We start from the raw sequence: 18,339 nt of genomic DNA, 5'->3' as shown, positions 1-18,339 counted from the left end.
GCTTTTAACCAAAAAAAACAGATACAATTTGCTATGGAATACAGAAGGGTAAAAATGTCTAATGGCCTCGGTTTAACTGGTAGTCTGGTATCAGTAAGTAAAGTTTTCATTTCAAAAAATTAGAAACCACATTCTCTTGCGACATATGTTGGATCAGAGCATTACTAGAATCTAAAAATACCAACGCCACATTCAAAAGGTGAAAGTGGTTATAGTTAGCAGCTGCTCCTATCCGTAGGCTAATAACCTTGCCTTTATGTACAACACAAAAAATCCATCGTTCTTGATGTCCTTCTACCCCTTCTATTCTTGTCAAAATCAAAGTTGGTTCAATAATACATTTAGGAGCCCAACAAGTTGTGTTAAATTAGATATTTTAATATGGGAATTAACAACAACAACAACAACAATAAGCCTTGTCCCAACTAAATGGAGTCGGCTACATGGATTCTTACCCTCCAATCAGTTCTGTTCGAGGCCATGCTAGATACAAGGCCTAAGCTATACATATCCTTTCTCACCACTTCTCCTAAGTTTGTCTTAGGTCTACCCCTAGCTCTTCTAGTTCCTTCAATATGGATTATATCACTTCTTCGTACAGGAGCATTTATAGGTCTAGATCTTTTAATATGGGAATCCCAGGGTATAATCCTAACTCTTTTGTCAATGCAGAGAAAGAGTTAGTAGAGTGATAAGATCCATACTTTTCAGTGGAGAGGTCGTGAGTTCGACCCTAATGCCTAGCAAAGTCTCCTTTGAAGATGTAGTCGAGGTGCATGCAAACTGACATTGATGAACCTAGATCCATTTACAAGTAAAAAACAGATGCATGGTAAATTCTACTGATTTCTCACAGAACAATTAGCAAGGATTGAAAAGAGACCACTTACTTAAAGTATCGGTATCGAGTATTGTATCGGTCAAGTGATTTTAAGAGACGTATCGTCCGATATTGAGTATTGTATCACTTTGGCTAATGTATTTTAGTGTAATTTAACGGAGAGACATATCGAAATGTATCATATCGATTGGGTCAAATATGAATACTTATCTGCTAGTATCGTGGGATACCTTAAACCTTGCTTATGACTTCTCCTATAGGTAAGCCATTATGCAATAATCTCCAGAGGAGTTATTAGAGAAAATAGCATTGAGCGAGGGGAAATTAAATCCCCTTAACCAAGGATCTGACCAGAAGTAGCTTCCTTGCCATTTCCAATATTCTTAGATTATCTTGTGGCAAGTAGGAAGCTATAGAGCTTAAACCATTCCATGATCCTCGAACCTTCCTTATTTTGGGGTAAAAATTAAGTCAAGAAAATAATTCCCTTTCAAAACCCTGGCCCAAAGACAATCAGGCTCAGAGACAAGTCTCCAGACTTGTTTGGTAAGAAGGGCGTCATTATGAATTGCTAGTTTCCTAAAACCTAACCTGCAACAAGAGAAAGGCATACAAACCTTATCCTAACAAATTAAGGAGTGATTATAAGATTCACCAGTATTGCCATTCCAGAATTTGGAAATAATAGAACCAAGTTTTGCAGAGACTTATTTGGGCTCCTTGAACAAGTTCATATAGAAGGAAGGCATAGCCGCTACAACAGATTTAGCAAGCACCTTCCTTCCAGCAAAGCTAAGGGCATTAACCAAATACTTAGTGTTAGCTGCCATAATAGAAATAGATAAAAGTCTAGAGATATCAGATTTATTGCTTTCAGGCACATTAGCCCCACCCCCCCCCCCCCCCCCCCTCTTTCTTCTCCCCCCCCCCCCACAAAAAAAAAAAAAAACAAGCCCCCCCCATAATAAAAAACCCATTCCCCCCCCCACCAAACCCCCAAAAAAAAAAAAAAAGATTTTTTTACCCCCCCCCCCCCCCCCCAAAAAACCCCCCCCACAAACACCCCCAAGGGAGAGGACAACCCCCCCCCCCCCCCCAACAAAAAAATAAAAACAACCCCCCCCCCCCCCCCCCCCTCCCCCCCCCCTGTTTTTCCTCCCGCCTTCCACACGGGGGGGGGGGGGGGGGGCCCCCCCCCCCCCCGGGGGGCGGCGCCGCCCCCCCCCCCCCCGCGCCCCGCCCCGCCCTCAAGTTTCCTCCTGTTAACCGTTGGATGATGAACACCTGTTTTATTCTAATCCAATGATTGATAATTTTACAACACTTAACAATTTCATCCCTAAACATCCTCTCTCTTCTCCGGCTCTCTCTCTGCCTTTTCCCTCTTCTACTCCGGCAACCCGGCCGACATATACGGAGATGCCCTTGAGGAAAAACCTTCGGAAATCTCTTAAATTTCCGATCTACCCTTCCGTTCACCGGTTGCTCCTCCGATCCCTCACCCAAATCCTTCGATTACTGGGACGAGGACGAATTCAAAGGCCTTCCTGTCGCCGAACCCTCGCAAACGCCTGAAGAAATTACCACCCCATCTTCCCCGGTGGAGGATTCCAAACCGTTGCAGACGCCGCCAAAAACTTGATCTTACATCATCGAGATCGTCTGCCTCAGTTTCTTGACCTGGTTTGCGATCAATTATTTCACCGGTAAGTGAGAAAATAGAACATTGCTTTGGCTTGGGCGGCCAAATTTGTCACCAAGCGGGGTACTTTCAGGGTATGTTGGCCACCATGGAGCTTAAGAATCGGCATGATTTGATTTTGAGAATTTATTACTTGATTGTGCCTTCTAAGGATGAGATTAGTTTTGAGGTTTATATGAATGACGATGCCATGAATCATGTGGTTTTTGCACTTGCTAAAAAGAAGGCTGCTAAACTGCAACCAACGCAAGACTGAGTTACGTGCATCCGTTGCTTCCTTCCATTTACCCTCTTGGGTCAGCTTCATAGCCTGAGCTTGAATCTCTTCTAGCTGGGTTCTCTGTCTCTGGTTAATCAAGTTAGAGTTGTAAGCAGAGGCAGCATGAGTAGCAACCTGAGTGACTGGGTGAGTCAATCCATTCCCTATAGCAACTCCCCTTAAGTTCAGATCAAAATTCTGTTGCAGTATGTAGTACCCAACAGCTGGAACATATTTTCCTCCATAGCTCTCTCCAGTGATGTAAAGTGGGTCTGAGAAGATAAACCATTTGAGGGCAAAGATAAGGTGATTGGCCACTGTTTCTTGGTCTCTTGGAATCTCTGCAGGGGAGGATGCAACACTGAAACCAACTCAAATGGGGTTATCAATAAAAAGAAGACCAAATTGGCGATTCCAAGCACCTGGGTTAGGCTCAAGAACAAGGTTATTGCTGTCATTTTGCTTGGTATTCAAACGCCAGGGACCAAGTTCAAAGAAGTTACAAAGCAGGGAAGAGCAACCAGGGCTCCAAGAAGAAGTTACAAAGCAGGGAAGAGCAACCAGGGCCGCCTTGGAGCCAAACCAGGAGAGGTGTTTCAGATAAATTAGAAATGGGTTTTTGAGCTTCATAGAAGGTGAAGTGAAGCTATGAACTTGCAGAGGATTTAGCTGGCATCTGGCGTTGGATCCCAGATATCGAAATGAAATGAGATAGGTTGCCGGAGGGAAAAGGCAGAGAGAGAGCCGGAGAAGAGGAGAAGAGAGAGGATATTTAGGGATGAAATGGTTAAGTGTTGTAAAATTATCAACCATTGGATTAAAATAAAACAGATGTTCATCATCCAACGGTTAACAGGAGGAAACTTGAGGGTGTCAGAACAGCAGCTGATAAAAATCCATCCTCGACAAGGGGAAAAACACCAAAAAGGGAAATCCTTGACTTAACAGAAAATGTGGATGAGGAAATAAGAATCTAAACTAAGTGGATAATGTTTGAAGAGCATGGTTCCTTCTGGAGAAGAGAACTTCTAAGAGTCTCAACTAAAAGGCGTATAAGGTTTCAAACTTGATCTTATAAAGAAGAAACCTGATTTCCAGTTTTGACCAGACTGTTGTGCTTCTTCAATTCTTCAAAGCTCTCAATAATGAGTCCGGATCAGCTCCCCTGACATGAAGCACAAAGTGCTCCCCTTACGCTTCCTGACCACAAATACCAGTGGGACCTACGGTAAAAAACACTTTTTAGAAAAAACAAAATTTTTTTTTTCACTAGTGAGTCCCACTGGTATTTGTGGTCAGGAAGCCATGGGTGCTTCCCCGACGGGGAGAAAATCCGGATTCCTCAATAATGGCCCCAAATTATTAAATGGGAACTCAAGAGTCTTCTGTTCGTTAAATTCAATAAGCAAAGCTTGTAAAAAATGGGTCTTTGACATTAAGATATTTCGATTGAAGTCAAGTGACGACAAAATTCAAGAAGACGTTTCACTTACTACCTTGAGAGCTTAGTGATGATGAAATCTGGTCATATGTGGGGAGTTTCTCAGAAATCTTGTATTAAAGCTTGTATTCTGAATGTCAAAAAGGTACTTTATTGCCCCATAATGTGATTCAAAGACTCTTGGCCCTCTGAGATGATCCCAAGGAAGTAAAAGATCATGGACAGTTATCCATTTTTTGATTTATAAGAATTGAGATACAACGTCATCACGTTTAGCCTTTTGATTGTAGTGTATGAGCTGTTATTTTTTCCGAATTGATATTCATTTTAGAGATGGTTAAATTAGCATGAATGTGCAATTTTTTTGATTTTACCTTTTTTTTTTTTTATAACCTTTTTAGCTGTTCCTCTCAGAGTCTAGCTTGTTTGTGGATGATGTGGAGGCCTACGAGAAGTACCAGAGATAAGAAGAATCAGAAGCTGCTGAACAAAAGGTAAAATCATTCACTCTTTCATTAAATGTTGTAAATGAAGCGCCTGGATTTAGAAAATTGTTAATGTTTGCTATCTAGCACCTTTTAAGGTATCTAATTTTGCTTGTATGGGGAAAATTCAGGGAGATTATACATTTAAAAGGAACCAAGTTGGATATATCCAACACTGCTAGATTGGTGGAAAATTGTTTCTTTAGTTCTTTGGTTTCTGCATTGATGGTTGGCCTAATATATTTTTGACTATCACCGGACCACTGCTTGTTGAATACATTTATTTACTTTAAAATGACTTTCTTATGTGTTCAAACAGCAGTTACCGGACAAGTCAACTTCGCTGATATGTACCTTATGAACATGATTGATTAACACTGTTCAGGCTTGCTTCATTTCTGCGTAAAATTTACTCAGTGCATGGTTTTTTCCTCCAAAAATAATGGAGCATGATGAAAGTGAAGGAGCATGGGCTTTTTCCCTTCTTTTTTTTCAATAACTAGGGTAGGGTCAATCACTGAATTAGCCTTGGGTAGATTTTTCTGTTTTCCCTTTCCAATGATTATTAGTATAGCAATCTTTTCTGTATTAGCATTTGGGTAGATTGTTCTGTTTTCCCTTCCAGTAAGTATTAGTGTAGCAATCTTTTCTGTGAAGCAGCTGCAACCCTACCCTTCAGCCAGTTAATCCCAAGTTCCTTCGAAGTACTAGCATTGCATCATTGGCCTTATAGTTATTTATTAATCCCAAGACTGGAAAATTTATCATTTCTTTGGTTATCTTGTCTATTTTAGCCTTGATTTCTGTTACTTTTGTGGTAGTATGTATTTTTATGTCCTGACTTTGTTAATATGTGTTTCTTTTTTGGTTTTTTTTTAATCTCCTTTTTTTTTTTGCTGGATATTTTATGCCTAATTAATACTATTAGCTTTTTGGAGCATGTTTGTAGTGCCAAATACATGCCTCTACATGTAGGGGTGTAAATGGACCAGATTTGGATCGGATAGTGGTAACCATATCCGCATCCTATTATATTCGGACGGATTTGAATAATATCCTATCGGTTTTTAGACGGATTCAATTGGATTCGGATGATAATCTGATAGTTGTTTTCTTAAATAGATTCTTCTAAATGAACATGAATACAGATTGAGTCAAGTTTTCGACTACTTGTTTACATCTTTATCATTTTATTTGTGATGACTAAGTTTGAAATTTAAGAATTCAGCAACTTTGATAGTTTTTTTTTCATAAAAAATCTAGAAAAATAGTCACACTCAAGTAACAAATTTATAAAAATAAGAAAAATAAATCTAAATTAATCGGATAATTTTATTGGATTGATAATAATCGGTAAGAAAGGGGTATACCATATCCGCATCCTATTAGTAATTAGACGGATTCGGATACCACTAAACGAATGTGGATTCGAATTCAAAAGCGGATTTCAGTTATCCATTTACACCCCTACCTACCAGGCAGGGTAATTGAATGGATTGGAATTGCACTTGATGTGATCCACTTGAGGCATTTGCATGTCTGACATTTGTGTACAGCTTGAAATTCTTGTTACTTATTCCTGGAAGGGTGACGGAAATGTCATTAGCTTGTTAAGGTGTGGCATCATGCACGCCAGCTTTCCATTTATGAGCCCACTTATATGATCTACATGAGCATAAATTAAAAGTTGGCATGTACAGCCTTCACTTTTAGCCATTAGCTTATTGTCCGAGTTGAATTCAGGTTAAAGATGAATCTGCCTCCTAGGCGCCAAGTAGTTCAACAGCTGCTGCTGTTGATGCCGAAGTTCTTCCTGATGACAACGATGATGACGACGTGGACATGGATGAGTTGAATGAGCTAGAAGCAAGCCTGTCAAGAACACCCATTCAGATCCAAGAGCCAGGAATTGAAACTTCATCTTGAGAAAAAGGGTATATTGCAGTAGGCGGTGGAAAAGCATCCATACAACACAAATGACCATCATTGGCAGCAACCCTGATATGAGTTATCCAGCAGGATCCCAGAGGGACTGAGCAGGCACCCTATGAGAATTGTATCATTAAATACCATAGGAATTTTTTTAATGATAACGTACGAGGCTTATTTTTTGTGCATTTTTGTCCTCTGTTATTTTGAGCATTTGGTAATAATTCTTCAATGGGTGTCATGGAGTCTAAATTTTGAATGCGAGGTATTCTCAGGCTACAAATTTTGAAGGGGCAGGGTTGATGGTAAGGTTTATTAAGAGTCTACGGATGATTACTTGCAGAACTTAAAACTTCACTAGCAATTTTTTCTTGGGAACTGGAACTTGGATTCATAACAAGGTTGAACTCTGTAAACTCTTCATACACAACAGAACTTGTGGGTACTGTTTCACCCACTCAAAAGAAATCTCTTGTACAAATTAGAAGCTTTAACTACTCCAACATTTGATCAAGGTTGAAGTTCTGAGACTCCCTCCATATAAACTCTTTTTTATCTTCTTCATCTAAGGATGACTGTTCAAAATCAAACACAAAGGGGATGGGCAAATCGGCTTCTCACTGATCTCGTTAAGACTGCTTAAATACGGATGGTTCAATGCTGATGGGAGGCTAAATAATATGTTAGTGTAGATTAAAACAACAACCACAAGAATAATGGATCAAACATTCAACAAACCACAATAGACACACAGGAATTTTTAACGTGGAAAACCCGCAAGAGAAAAAAACCACGGGACTGTTATCGGAGTCCACCCAAACTTCCTCTATGACCAAATGATAATAACAATGTGTATCCAACCAACAGATAGCACTAGAGAAACAGAAAGCCACAACTACATCATTAAATAAATGAAAATCAGAGAGATGGAAAGAAGTCACCAGAGAGGTTTTTCGAGGCAGCAGCACCGGCTCTACGAAGTCAGAATCGAATCTTTCTGTTGGCTTTCCCTCATTCGTGAATAAGAATTCAAGGGCGTGAAGCTGCAAACTCCGTTTGCTGGAGACTGTGATAGAATGATATTCTGACCGTCAGATATGAAGAGCTAGGAGTCACGACCATTCCCTTCAAATTTCACTTCATTCGACAATGTTTTACCATCGGATTTGCCGAAGAAACTAGAAATCCTCTTCTTTTTCCTCCCGTTTCTTCTTTTTCTCTCCTCTGTTTTCTGCGTTTTTCTTCTCCATGTGCGGCATCTCCAAAATGGTTTTCAAATAAACCCTATTTGGTTCACTTAAAGACATGGGCCTCCAATGTTTAAATTGCCGGACCCAACAAATGCTTCATCAACTTCACACAGATATCACAGGGAACAAATACTTATCAGAATTTGCAAAGATACAAAAAAAATCAGCTGAAAGAACAATAATGCATCAGTGAAAAACATACCAGTTATCCGTTTGCTAGGATCGAAAACAAGCATTTTCTCAGCAAGATCAATGGCTAACCGGGACACCTTTAGAAACTTCTTAGAAAATGGTTGTTTTGGGACACAAGGGAGCTGCTTAACATACTTCTGAGCATTATCACTCCTTAGGAAACCAATGTCCGAATCTTCTGGGGAACTTAATAGCTGTTTTGGGAAGTGCACATCCAAAAAAAACTTGCTAAACAATAGATGCTTCTAAGAAATGAGCTGCAGCAGGGCAAGTACTGAGAACTGCAACTCAAATGAAAATATGATACTAAAACTGAAGAGGAATTGACATCTCTGATAGATTAGCTCCCTCAGGCTGGTTCACCGAAGCAAATCATCCTCTGTTAACCAAGTATTAACCATCTGAAATGGCAAGAGATTGATTGCAGTTGTTAACAGTACCATTGCCGCAGCAACTTCCTTAGTTGATTGATTCAAATGAGTGTACATCAAACAGAAGCTTAGATATACAACATGAGGTAGCAAGCTCACAGAACCCGATCTTTGAGAAAAATACCCATGTTTTGGGTCATACAATGCTGCTGAACGGATGTAATCTCGAACCTGCAACGATGAAACACAGAAGAATTCAGAATTGTTCAAAAAGGGGAAAGAAAAAAAAAAAACTAAAGATTTAAAATTTAATCCTCAGTGATGAAACAGCATGGTCCGTTGTGCAGGTGTCTGTTTTAACATTTTAAGGGTGGAAGAACATTTAGTGAAACCGCATAGTGCCGTTTTATAGGTATTTGATACGGCACCATGCAGTTATCAAGAACAAATTAGTATTATTAGGTGTCTCCTAGTTTAAACAGGTAACTCATTTGTTTTTGAACGTGGAGATACAAAGAAAGAGTGTTTTGGTTTGGATTAAGATATGCACAATCACCCATTTATCAAATGTCTACAAAATATGGACACACAGTGAGAAAAGAGATCCGAAGAACAGGTTTTGCAGAATATTTTCTATCAAGTGGACAAGTACTTGATCAAATGATCTTGAAGTGAAGGCCTATCAAGACCACCCCCACTACTACTTGTAGATCTTCTTTATCTTGCTTTCTTTCCTTATGTTCCCGTTCAAAAACTAGACTTTTAATATTGCAAGTTGGATTGGTAATATTTCATCAATGCATATTTTCAAACAAAGAAGGGCCTCTCAACATAGAAAAAATGTAAAAACTATTTTATACAAGAACTAATCTCCAGAAAAAAAGGAAATGTTATCCCGCATGCCAAATGAACCATCAAAAATTTTACATTTAATTATATGATCTCATTTCAAATCAATAAAAAAATCTTCATGTATTAATTCTAGCTGTTTTAAGAAAATCAATTTTCATTTGGGACTAGGTGGGTAGTTCAAGCAATTAGGGAAACCCGAAACATGATAAGATGGATCAAGGTTTAAGTATTGGTATCAAATATCGTATTGGTCTAATGATTTTAAGAAAGGTTTATATCTTCTCGTATCATATATTGTATTGTATTGGCTAATATGCTTTAATGCAATCCAGTATATGCCCTTTAAAAGGAAAAAGAGACAACCAACGGGGTTGGTCCAAGTGGTAAGCAGCTTGGTCCACTTAAGCAAGATTTTGATGTATCAAAACCTTGTGGATGCAAAAATCATCGCTGGGAGACTCAGCCACCACAGCCAGGTGTGCAACCCGGGTTGAACACCGCCGGATTAGTCAGGGCAAAGCCTTGGAAACCGGGGTTGGCAACAAAAAAGAAAAGAAAAAGGAAAAAGAGACAAATCCATATGTATGGTATTGATTGTATCCAACATGAATGTGTATTGACTAGTATCATATATCATATCGTGGAATACTTTAATACTTTAAACCTAGAGATAGATATTGTACAATTCAAAAAAACATATGCTATGTCTAAATCATTCCCTGCCTATCAAATGGATATAAGTAACAAGTAATCCAACATGTAAAATTGGTCGTTTCAATTGGAAAACGTTTCTACCCCAGATAGATGCAGGAAATACTAGCATATGCTGTGTAGCTGCAGAGTGCTTTTGTCTTAAGCCATGAATTAATGATCATGAGTGGAAGAAAATTTGGGTTTAGGCTCTCTTTTCTTGTAAAGTCTATATTAATGGAAGATCCCAAACAAATTGATCATAATGAAAAATGTGGTGTGATTATAACTGATGACAATAAAATTGCACAAACGTATGATATTGATAATATTTAAGTTTTCAACAAAAAAAAAAGAAGATAATAATTTAAGTTAATTCCCTTAGGATAGATATTTTTGTTGGATTTCAAATCCAATTATAGTGGAGCTCTTAAAATAAAATAGTTGGACTTCAAATCCAATTATTTTGTTTTATTGTTTTTCAAACGAGAAATGGAAGAAGACCCAAATGGTAGTATATCTAAGTCAGGTCATGACTTTTTGTTAGGAATAACGATTGGTTCTCAGTGCAAGAACATGATAAATTAAAGCATAAAACGAGACAATAGGTTTTTTTGGCAGAGTTTGATACTTTGATTGATTGACCTATATGTCCAGGACTCAGGATTGAACCCAATGCCACTATAAACAAGTTCAAACCTACACAACCTTCTTGTACAATGACTCAGACATAAATATCTTACTTGAGACTCATAAACCTTCTAAAACCATGCAAAAGAAGCCATGAATAATCACTACAGCAAGCACCAAAACACAAAAGAGAAGAAGATGAAAAACCCAATAAACAATACCTCAAACCTTGCAATGAAAATGAAAAGACCCAAAAAATTGGATAATATATATGCTCCACACAGTTCAATCAAAATAACTGGCACCGGTTCAGGATAGAGTGAACCAAGGCAACCCAAGAAATAAAGGGTCGAATAAGCGTTCTAACAGAGAGTGCATCTACAAACCAACCTTCACACTTACTGTACAAGCCACTGACTCCTAAGTCCTACCATGCTAGCACCGTCAAAGTCCTGTTACAGAAGGTTTTAGAATTATTAACCAGATAAATTAGCACACAACTAATTAACATGGTCCGAGAAGCTATCCCTATCTTTTAACAAAAACCGTTTACCTTGGTATATCGAAATGGGCTAGCTACATGCCTACATCATTCATGCACATTTCCACTCAAGCATCTCCATCCAGTTCTCCTGTACAATATTCACGAAACTCTTCATCATCTTGGTCATGATAGACATCATATCATATAAACAACTCATGCTTTGCAACAGAACTCGTTTGCAAATTTGGACATAGCAAGGCAGATTATTCAACTAACCTTTCAAATTATGCAATTGCATTCTTTGACCCGATTATCCCCATCACCCTATCAGTACTGTGCATTCATGTCGTCCGTACTGGAATTAGGATCTGAAAAGCAGGGAACGAACGAACAGAATGGGGGATGGAAACAGAAACAGAAACAGAAACACTCCCCCCATCTGGTCCATCATCATCATGGCCGTTTTCACTTCGAAGACCAGCTCTACAGCCACGTGATCTCAACGTATCTTCTTCCTATTCTTCCTATTCATCCTCTTCTTCTTTGTCCTTTCATCAAAAACAGAGTCCGGTGGTAAACTAATTTGTAGCTGGTTGGGCCAATAATCTAATGTTATTTCTCCACCATCGTCATCCGCGTACGACCAATTCCAGGTATTCAAATCTGTATTCAAATATTGGAAAGGCTTTTGCATGCCTATTACTTCCCCCTTCTTGAACAAGACCTCCCAGAATTTTACTCGACAGCCGAATCCTTTGATTTCTGAAATCTCAATAGCATCAGTTTCCTGCGGCAATGGAACTCCAAACCAGGTAAACCCTTTGAAATGACTAATGTGGATTACATGGCTATCTGTACCATACTTATCATCCCCTACTCTCAACGTATGAATACACCTGATTTTTTTATTCTTTTGGTGGATGGAAGCAGAAATGTCTACATTCGCTCGATTAGGGGTAGGGCAGGTGGATGTTTCCAGAACGAGACAGAGAAGAATCCCATTATCATAGATCCGTTGATTTGCAGTCAAGGAATAACCATAACTAATGGCCGGCGACCTGTTGCACTGTGTAAGAATTCCCTGCAATTGATCAGATACAAAGAAGAAAAGAAGCATGACAACATCAATAATCAATCAAAATAATAAATTCTACAGATCGAAACATGACAGCTTGGTTGACCGGCACGCACCTCTATCCTCTTATGAGTACGTGTTGTTAAGTTATAAGATCCTTTTGTATCCAAATCGAACAAGGACTCTATTTCCTCAAGGCCCCGAACTTCCTTCAGCTTTCCACAATATTGAAGCTCTAATGTTCTCAACATTTTCAGCTTTGACAAAGCAGGAAGTCGAACCAATGACGGACAATTTCCGCAATAAAGTCCAACCAAACATGAGGGAAGCTCAGGGAGTTCCTCTATCATTGTACAAGACAAGACAAGCTTGATTAGGGATCTTAAATCGCCAATTAAGTCAGGCAACTTCTTGAGTGACTTGCATTCCCGAAGACAAAGCTCATTGAGAGAACTCATCCGAGAAATGCTGTATGGGAGTTCTTCTATCATTGTACCAGACAAGTGAAGCTGGGTTAGGGATCTTAAATTGCCAATTGAGTCAGGCAACTTCTTGAGTGACTTGCATTGCTCAAGCCAAAGCTCTTTGAGAGAACTCATCTAAGAAATGCTGTCTGGGAGTTCTTCTATCATTGTACCAGACAAGTGAAGCTTGGTTAACGATCTTAAATTGCCAATTGAGTCAGGCAACTTCTTGAGTGACTTGCATTGCTCAAGCCAAAGCTCTTTGAGAGAACTCATCTGAGAAATGCTGTCTGGGAGTTCTTCTATCATTGTACCAGACAAGTGAAGCTTGGTTAAGGATCTTAAATCGCCAATTGAGTCAGGCAACTTCTTGAGTGACTTGCATTGCTCAAGCCAAAGCTCTTTGAGAGAACTCATCTGAGAAATGCTGTCTGGGAGTTCTTCTATCATTGTACCAGACAAGTTAAGCTCCATTAGGGATCCTAAATCGCCAATTGAGTCAGGCAACTTCTTGAGTGACTTGCACTCCTTAAGAAAAAGCTGATTGAGAGAACTCATTTTAGAAAAGCTGTCTGGGAGTTCTTCTATCACTGTACCAGACAAGTCAAGCTGGATTAGGGATCTTGAATCACCAATTGAGTCAGGCAACTTCTTGAGTGACTCGCACTGCTCAAGCCGAATCTCATTGAGAGAACTCATCCTAGAAATGTCTGGGAGTTCTTCTATCATTGTACCAGACAAGACAAGCTTGATTAGGGATCTTAAATCGCCAATTGAGTCAGGCAACTTCTTGAGTGACTTGCATTGCTCAAGCCAAAGATCATTGAGAGAACTCATCCTAGAAATGCTGTCTGGGAGTTCTTCTATCATTGTACCAGACAAGTCAAGCTTCATTAGGGATCTTAAATCGCCAATTGAGTCAGGCAACTTCTTGAGTGACTTGCAGTTGTAAACAAAAAGCTGATTGAGAGAACTCATCTTAGAAATGTTTGTCTGGGAGCTCTTCTATCATTGTACCAGACAAGACAAGCTTGATTAGGGATCTTAAATCGCCAATTGAGTCAGGCAACTTCTTGAGTGACTCGCACTGCTCAAGCCGAATCTCATTGAGAGAACTCATCCTAGAAATGTTGTCTGGGAGTTCTTCTATCATTGTACCAGACAAGACAAGCTTGATTAGGGATCTTAAATCGCCAATTGAGTCAGGCAACTTCTTGAGTGACTTGCAGTTGTAAAGAAAAAGCTGATTGAGAGAACTCATCTTAGAAATGCTGTCTGGGAGCTCTTCTATCATTGTACCAGACAAGACAAGCTTGATTAGGGATCTTAAATCGCCAATTGAGTCAGGCAACTTCTTGAGTGACTCGCACTCCACAAGCAAAAGCTCATCGAGATAACTCATCCTAGAAATGCTTTCTGGGAGCTCTTCTATCATTGTACCAGACAAGACAAGCTTGATTAGGGATCTTAAATCACCAATTGAGTCAGGCAACTTCTTGAGTGACTTGCACTCCTTAAGAAAAAGCTGATTGAGAGAACTCATCTTAGAAATGCTGTCTGGGAGCTCTTCTATCATTGTACCAGACAAGACAAGCTTGATTAGGGATCTTAAATCGCCAATTGAGTCGTGGCAACTTCTTGAGTGACTCGCACTCCACAAGCAAAAGCTCATCGAGATAACTCATCCTAGAAATGCTTTCCGGGAGCTCTTCTATCATTGTACCGCACAAGACAAGCTTGATTAGGGATCTTAAATCACCAATTGAGTCGGAGCAACTTCTTGAGTGACTTGCACTCCTTAAGAAAAAGCTGATTGAGAGAACTCATCTTAGAAATGCTGTCTGGGAGCTCTTCTATCATTGTACCAGACAAGACAAGCTTGATTAGGGATCTTAAATCGCCAATTGAGTCAGGCAACTTCTTGATTGACTCGCACTGCTCAAGCCGAATCTCATTGAGAGAACTCATCCTAGAAATGTCGTCTGGGAGTTCTTCTATCATTGTACCAGACAAGTCAAGCTCCATTAGGGATCTTAAATCGCCAATTGAGTCAGGCAACTTCTTGAGTGACTTGCAGTTGTAAAGAAAAAGCTGATTGAGAGAACTCATCTTAGAAATGCTGTCTGGGAGCTCTTCTATCATTGTACCGGACAAGACAAGCTTGATTAGGGATCTTAAATCGCCAATTGAGTCAGGCAACTTTTTGAGTGACTCGCACTGCTCAAGCCGAATCTCATTGAGAGAACTCATCCTAGAAATGTTGTCTGGGAGTTCTTCTATCATTGTACCAGACAAGACAAGCTTGATTAGGGATCTTAAATCGCCAATTGAGTCAGGCAACTTCTTTAGTGACTTGCAGTTGTAAAGAAAAAGCTGATTGAGAGAACTCATCTTAGAAATGCTGTCTGGGAGCTCTTCTATCATTGTACCAGACAAGTCAAGCTCCATTAGGGAACTTAAATCGCCAATTGAGTCAGGCAACTTCTGGAGTGACTTGCAGTTGTGAAGAAAAAGCTTATTGAGAGAACTCATCTTAGAAATGCTGTCTGGGAGCTCTTCTATCATTGTACCAAACAAGTCAAGCTTCATTAGGGATCTTAAATCGCCAATTGAGTCAGGCAACTTCTTGAGTGACTTGCATTGCCGAAGACAAAGCTCATTGAGAGAACTCATCCGAGAAATGTTGTATGGGAGTTCTTCTATCATTGTACCAGACAAGTGAAGCTGGGTTAAGGATCTTAAATTGCCAATTGAGTCAGGCAACTTCTTGAGTGACTTGCACCACTTGAAAGTAAGACTTTTGAGTTGATACAATTGCCCAATGGACTCGTCTAACTCAACCAAAGGACATACATAAAAATATAATTGTTCCAAGGAGGGAAACCATGAAAAGTCTGGGGACATCAATAAGGAGTGACATCCTTCAAACTTGAGAATTTTCAAATTTTGAAATCGCTGTAGAATAAAGAGAAAACATTCGTATATTACAATCTATCAAACTTGATATTATAAAGGAATAAATAAAAAGTCAAATAATATACCTTATATTCATTTGGAGACTTGACGTTCCAAAGTTGATCACATTCCTTGTCTGATACCCAGAGATAAACTAAACTCCTATGATATAAATTGGGACATGTAAAATTAAAATTGGAAACATTAAGTAACCTTAAATTGGGCATCATCCCCAAGGATTCCATAGTTAAATTAATAGGTGGCCTTGAAGCATAGGAGGGATAACTCATGCCTTTTATTGTGCGAGTTCCCTGTAATAAAAAGTAATTCAATTAAGTAGAAATTTATGGATAACAAAACTACGTATACAGATAAGAGATAAAGAAAAAATTAACAGTAATAATAGTGTAAACATTGAAGTCTGGATCCTTGTACAATGAAGTACATACCACTCTATTCCTCTGAAAGAGAAAATTATACATCACTCTATTATAGATCCAATGATTGATTCAGTGTGATTTGGCTTCTAGAACGTCATGTACCTCATTGTATAAATAAAGGATCCTGACAATATCATAGTTAAAACATTGCCCTTGTTTACTGAGCACTTTTGTTATAGTGTTTCCACACATGCAAGAGATGGGGAGGGGCAAAGAGAGAGTGAGAGATCTGTTACCTTACGTTCCTCGAATACTTCAACGATGTCGTCATAAGACCATAGCCTACTACGCTTACCTGGATCTATGTTGTTTTCTTCCTTGACAATTTCTCTTCCCATATCTCGAATACAATCATGCATTTGTAGCTTTCCAAAATCAAACTTTAGAAGAGATCTCTTTATTAATCTGGGTATTTCTGATTTTGGATGAAAGCCACAAGCTTCCCATATGGAGATTACATCTTCTTTTTTCCATCCAATGAAAAAGCAAGCAGCATCAAGAAATATTTCTCTTTGACAATGATTTTCTAGATTGTCATAGCTTATCCTTAGCCTTCTTTGGACTTCTTTTGGAGGAATTTCTTTCAACCTCTTTAACGTACTTTTCCACTCGTCTTCGTCGTCTACACATGATAGAGAAGACCCAAATACCTCTAGAATTAAAGGTATCCCTCCAGAATGGCATACCACATCATGTGAGAGTTGCATATAATCTTTCGGAGGTTGGCTAGTTTGAAAGGCATGCCAACTAAATAGTTGAAGAGAGTTCGCATTATCTAGCAATGGAGGCCTGTATATTTTATCTTTATCAACATTAGCCAATTTCAAAATACGCTCATCTCTAGTTGTAATTATGATCCTACTTCCATAACCAAACCAATTGAGTGAGCCGGCCAAAGCATCTATATGTTCTTGACTATCCACGTCGTCAAGAACAAGAAAAACCTTTTCCTTGCAAACTCTTTCTTCTATCAAATTTTTTCCTATATCGGAATGTTTTATGCTAAAGTCTTGTTTGAAAATATCCTTTAGAAATTGGTTCTGCAAAGACTCTAGACCATTTTTTGTTGCTTTTTCTCTAATATCTGAAAGAAAAGAGTGCTTACGAAAGGTTGAAAGGATGTTATTATAGACAGCTTGGGCAAGAGTCGTCTTTCCAATGCCACCGGAACCGCAAATCCCCACAAATCGAACATCATTGGAGCCAATATCTAGTAAAGATAATAGATCATTTACTCTTGAATCCATATCAATAGAGTACTTGCACTTAGCAAAGCCCATGCTATCGACCAATTTCTGTCGAGCCCTTTCAACAACTGATTCAACTAACTTTGCTTGATCCCTGTATTTAATTTATATAAAAAACAAAATCACAAGAATGATCATGGTGATGAAAATACGAAGTAAACCAAAGAATAAACAAATTTGAAGAATTTCTTGATTGGAAATCTTAAAGCTCTAACTGCTACCAAATGAAAAAAATAAAAATAAAAAATACATTATGAGACTAACTTAAGAAAAAGATTCTGAGTTGGAGACTTACTTAGTGTCATCGAGAAGTACATCTCCTTTCAAGTTCCCTACCACACTCAAGGCTTCTCTCCAACTTTTTACTTCTTGGGGCTCAAACTTCTTCTCGTGTAATAGGAATGCATTCTCAAAGCTTCCAGTCTGATTCCGAACATCCGATGGATCAACATAGAAGAATATGGGCAGGATTAGTTGATTGTCGGATCTGTAGCATTGAACCATTTGAGCAAGTTCCCTAAGACACCATTTGCTATCTGCATAACCTTTAGAGAAAACAGGGATCGAGATCTTGGAACCCTTGATGGCTCTTTGGAGGGCTTCACTAATTTCTTCTCCCGTCCGTAGTTTTGCACTATCAAGGAAGGCATTGTTGATTCCTGCATCCTTCAAAGCTTTATAAAGGAAGCTAATGAAGTTATTGCGGGTATCTTCGCCTCTAAAGCTGATAAACACATCGTAGCCAGAAGAAGGTATAGCATTGGATCCAGCAGAGGAGGAGGAAGAAGCCAAATCTTGTGCCGCCATGGAGTTGGATGTTAAAAAAAGTGTAGTTGCAGAGAAGATAGTAGTGTGTTCAAATGAGTCTTTCTTGAGGATGTATTATTGTGGAGTTATGGAGCTGACTCATGTGATTGAATCTGAAAAAGTAATTAAATATTATGAAATGTAACAAAAACTTTCTCCTTTTTAGAGTTTCCACGAATTTGGAATTTAAAGCCATCAGTCAGTCCTTTGGGTAGGGTCGTACAG

At 38.9% G+C, this 18,339-nt stretch overlaps 1 protein-coding gene across 1 annotated transcript; it reads right to left on the bottom strand.

The window, feature by feature from the left end:
- Positions 1-7,437: 7,437 nt before the first annotated feature.
- Positions 7,438-18,254, bottom strand: LOC148999662 (uncharacterized). Its single transcript, XM_089140353.1, is given in 11 exon segments — positions 7,438-8,010; positions 8,110-8,701; positions 11,033-11,094; positions 11,196-11,274; positions 11,403-12,207; positions 12,318-13,654; positions 13,656-14,341; positions 14,425-15,620; positions 15,707-15,931; positions 16,297-17,401; positions 17,603-18,254. Coding segments are annotated over 7 exon segments (5,643 nt in total). The 5' UTR covers positions 18,115-18,254; the 3' UTR covers positions 7,438-8,010; positions 8,110-8,701; positions 11,033-11,094; positions 11,196-11,274; positions 11,403-11,625.
- Positions 18,255-18,339: the final 85 nt, after the last annotated feature.

This window comes from Hakea prostrata, chromosome 11 (genome assembly GCF_041222555.1).
Source record: "Hakea prostrata isolate BN-2017 chromosome 11, UWA_Hpros_2, whole genome shotgun sequence".
Classification (NCBI taxonomy): Eukaryota; Viridiplantae; Streptophyta; class Magnoliopsida; order Proteales; family Proteaceae; genus Hakea; species Hakea prostrata.
The sequence above is the reverse complement of the archived record's forward strand: the minus strand, read 5'-3'. Positions and strand labels throughout refer to the sequence as shown.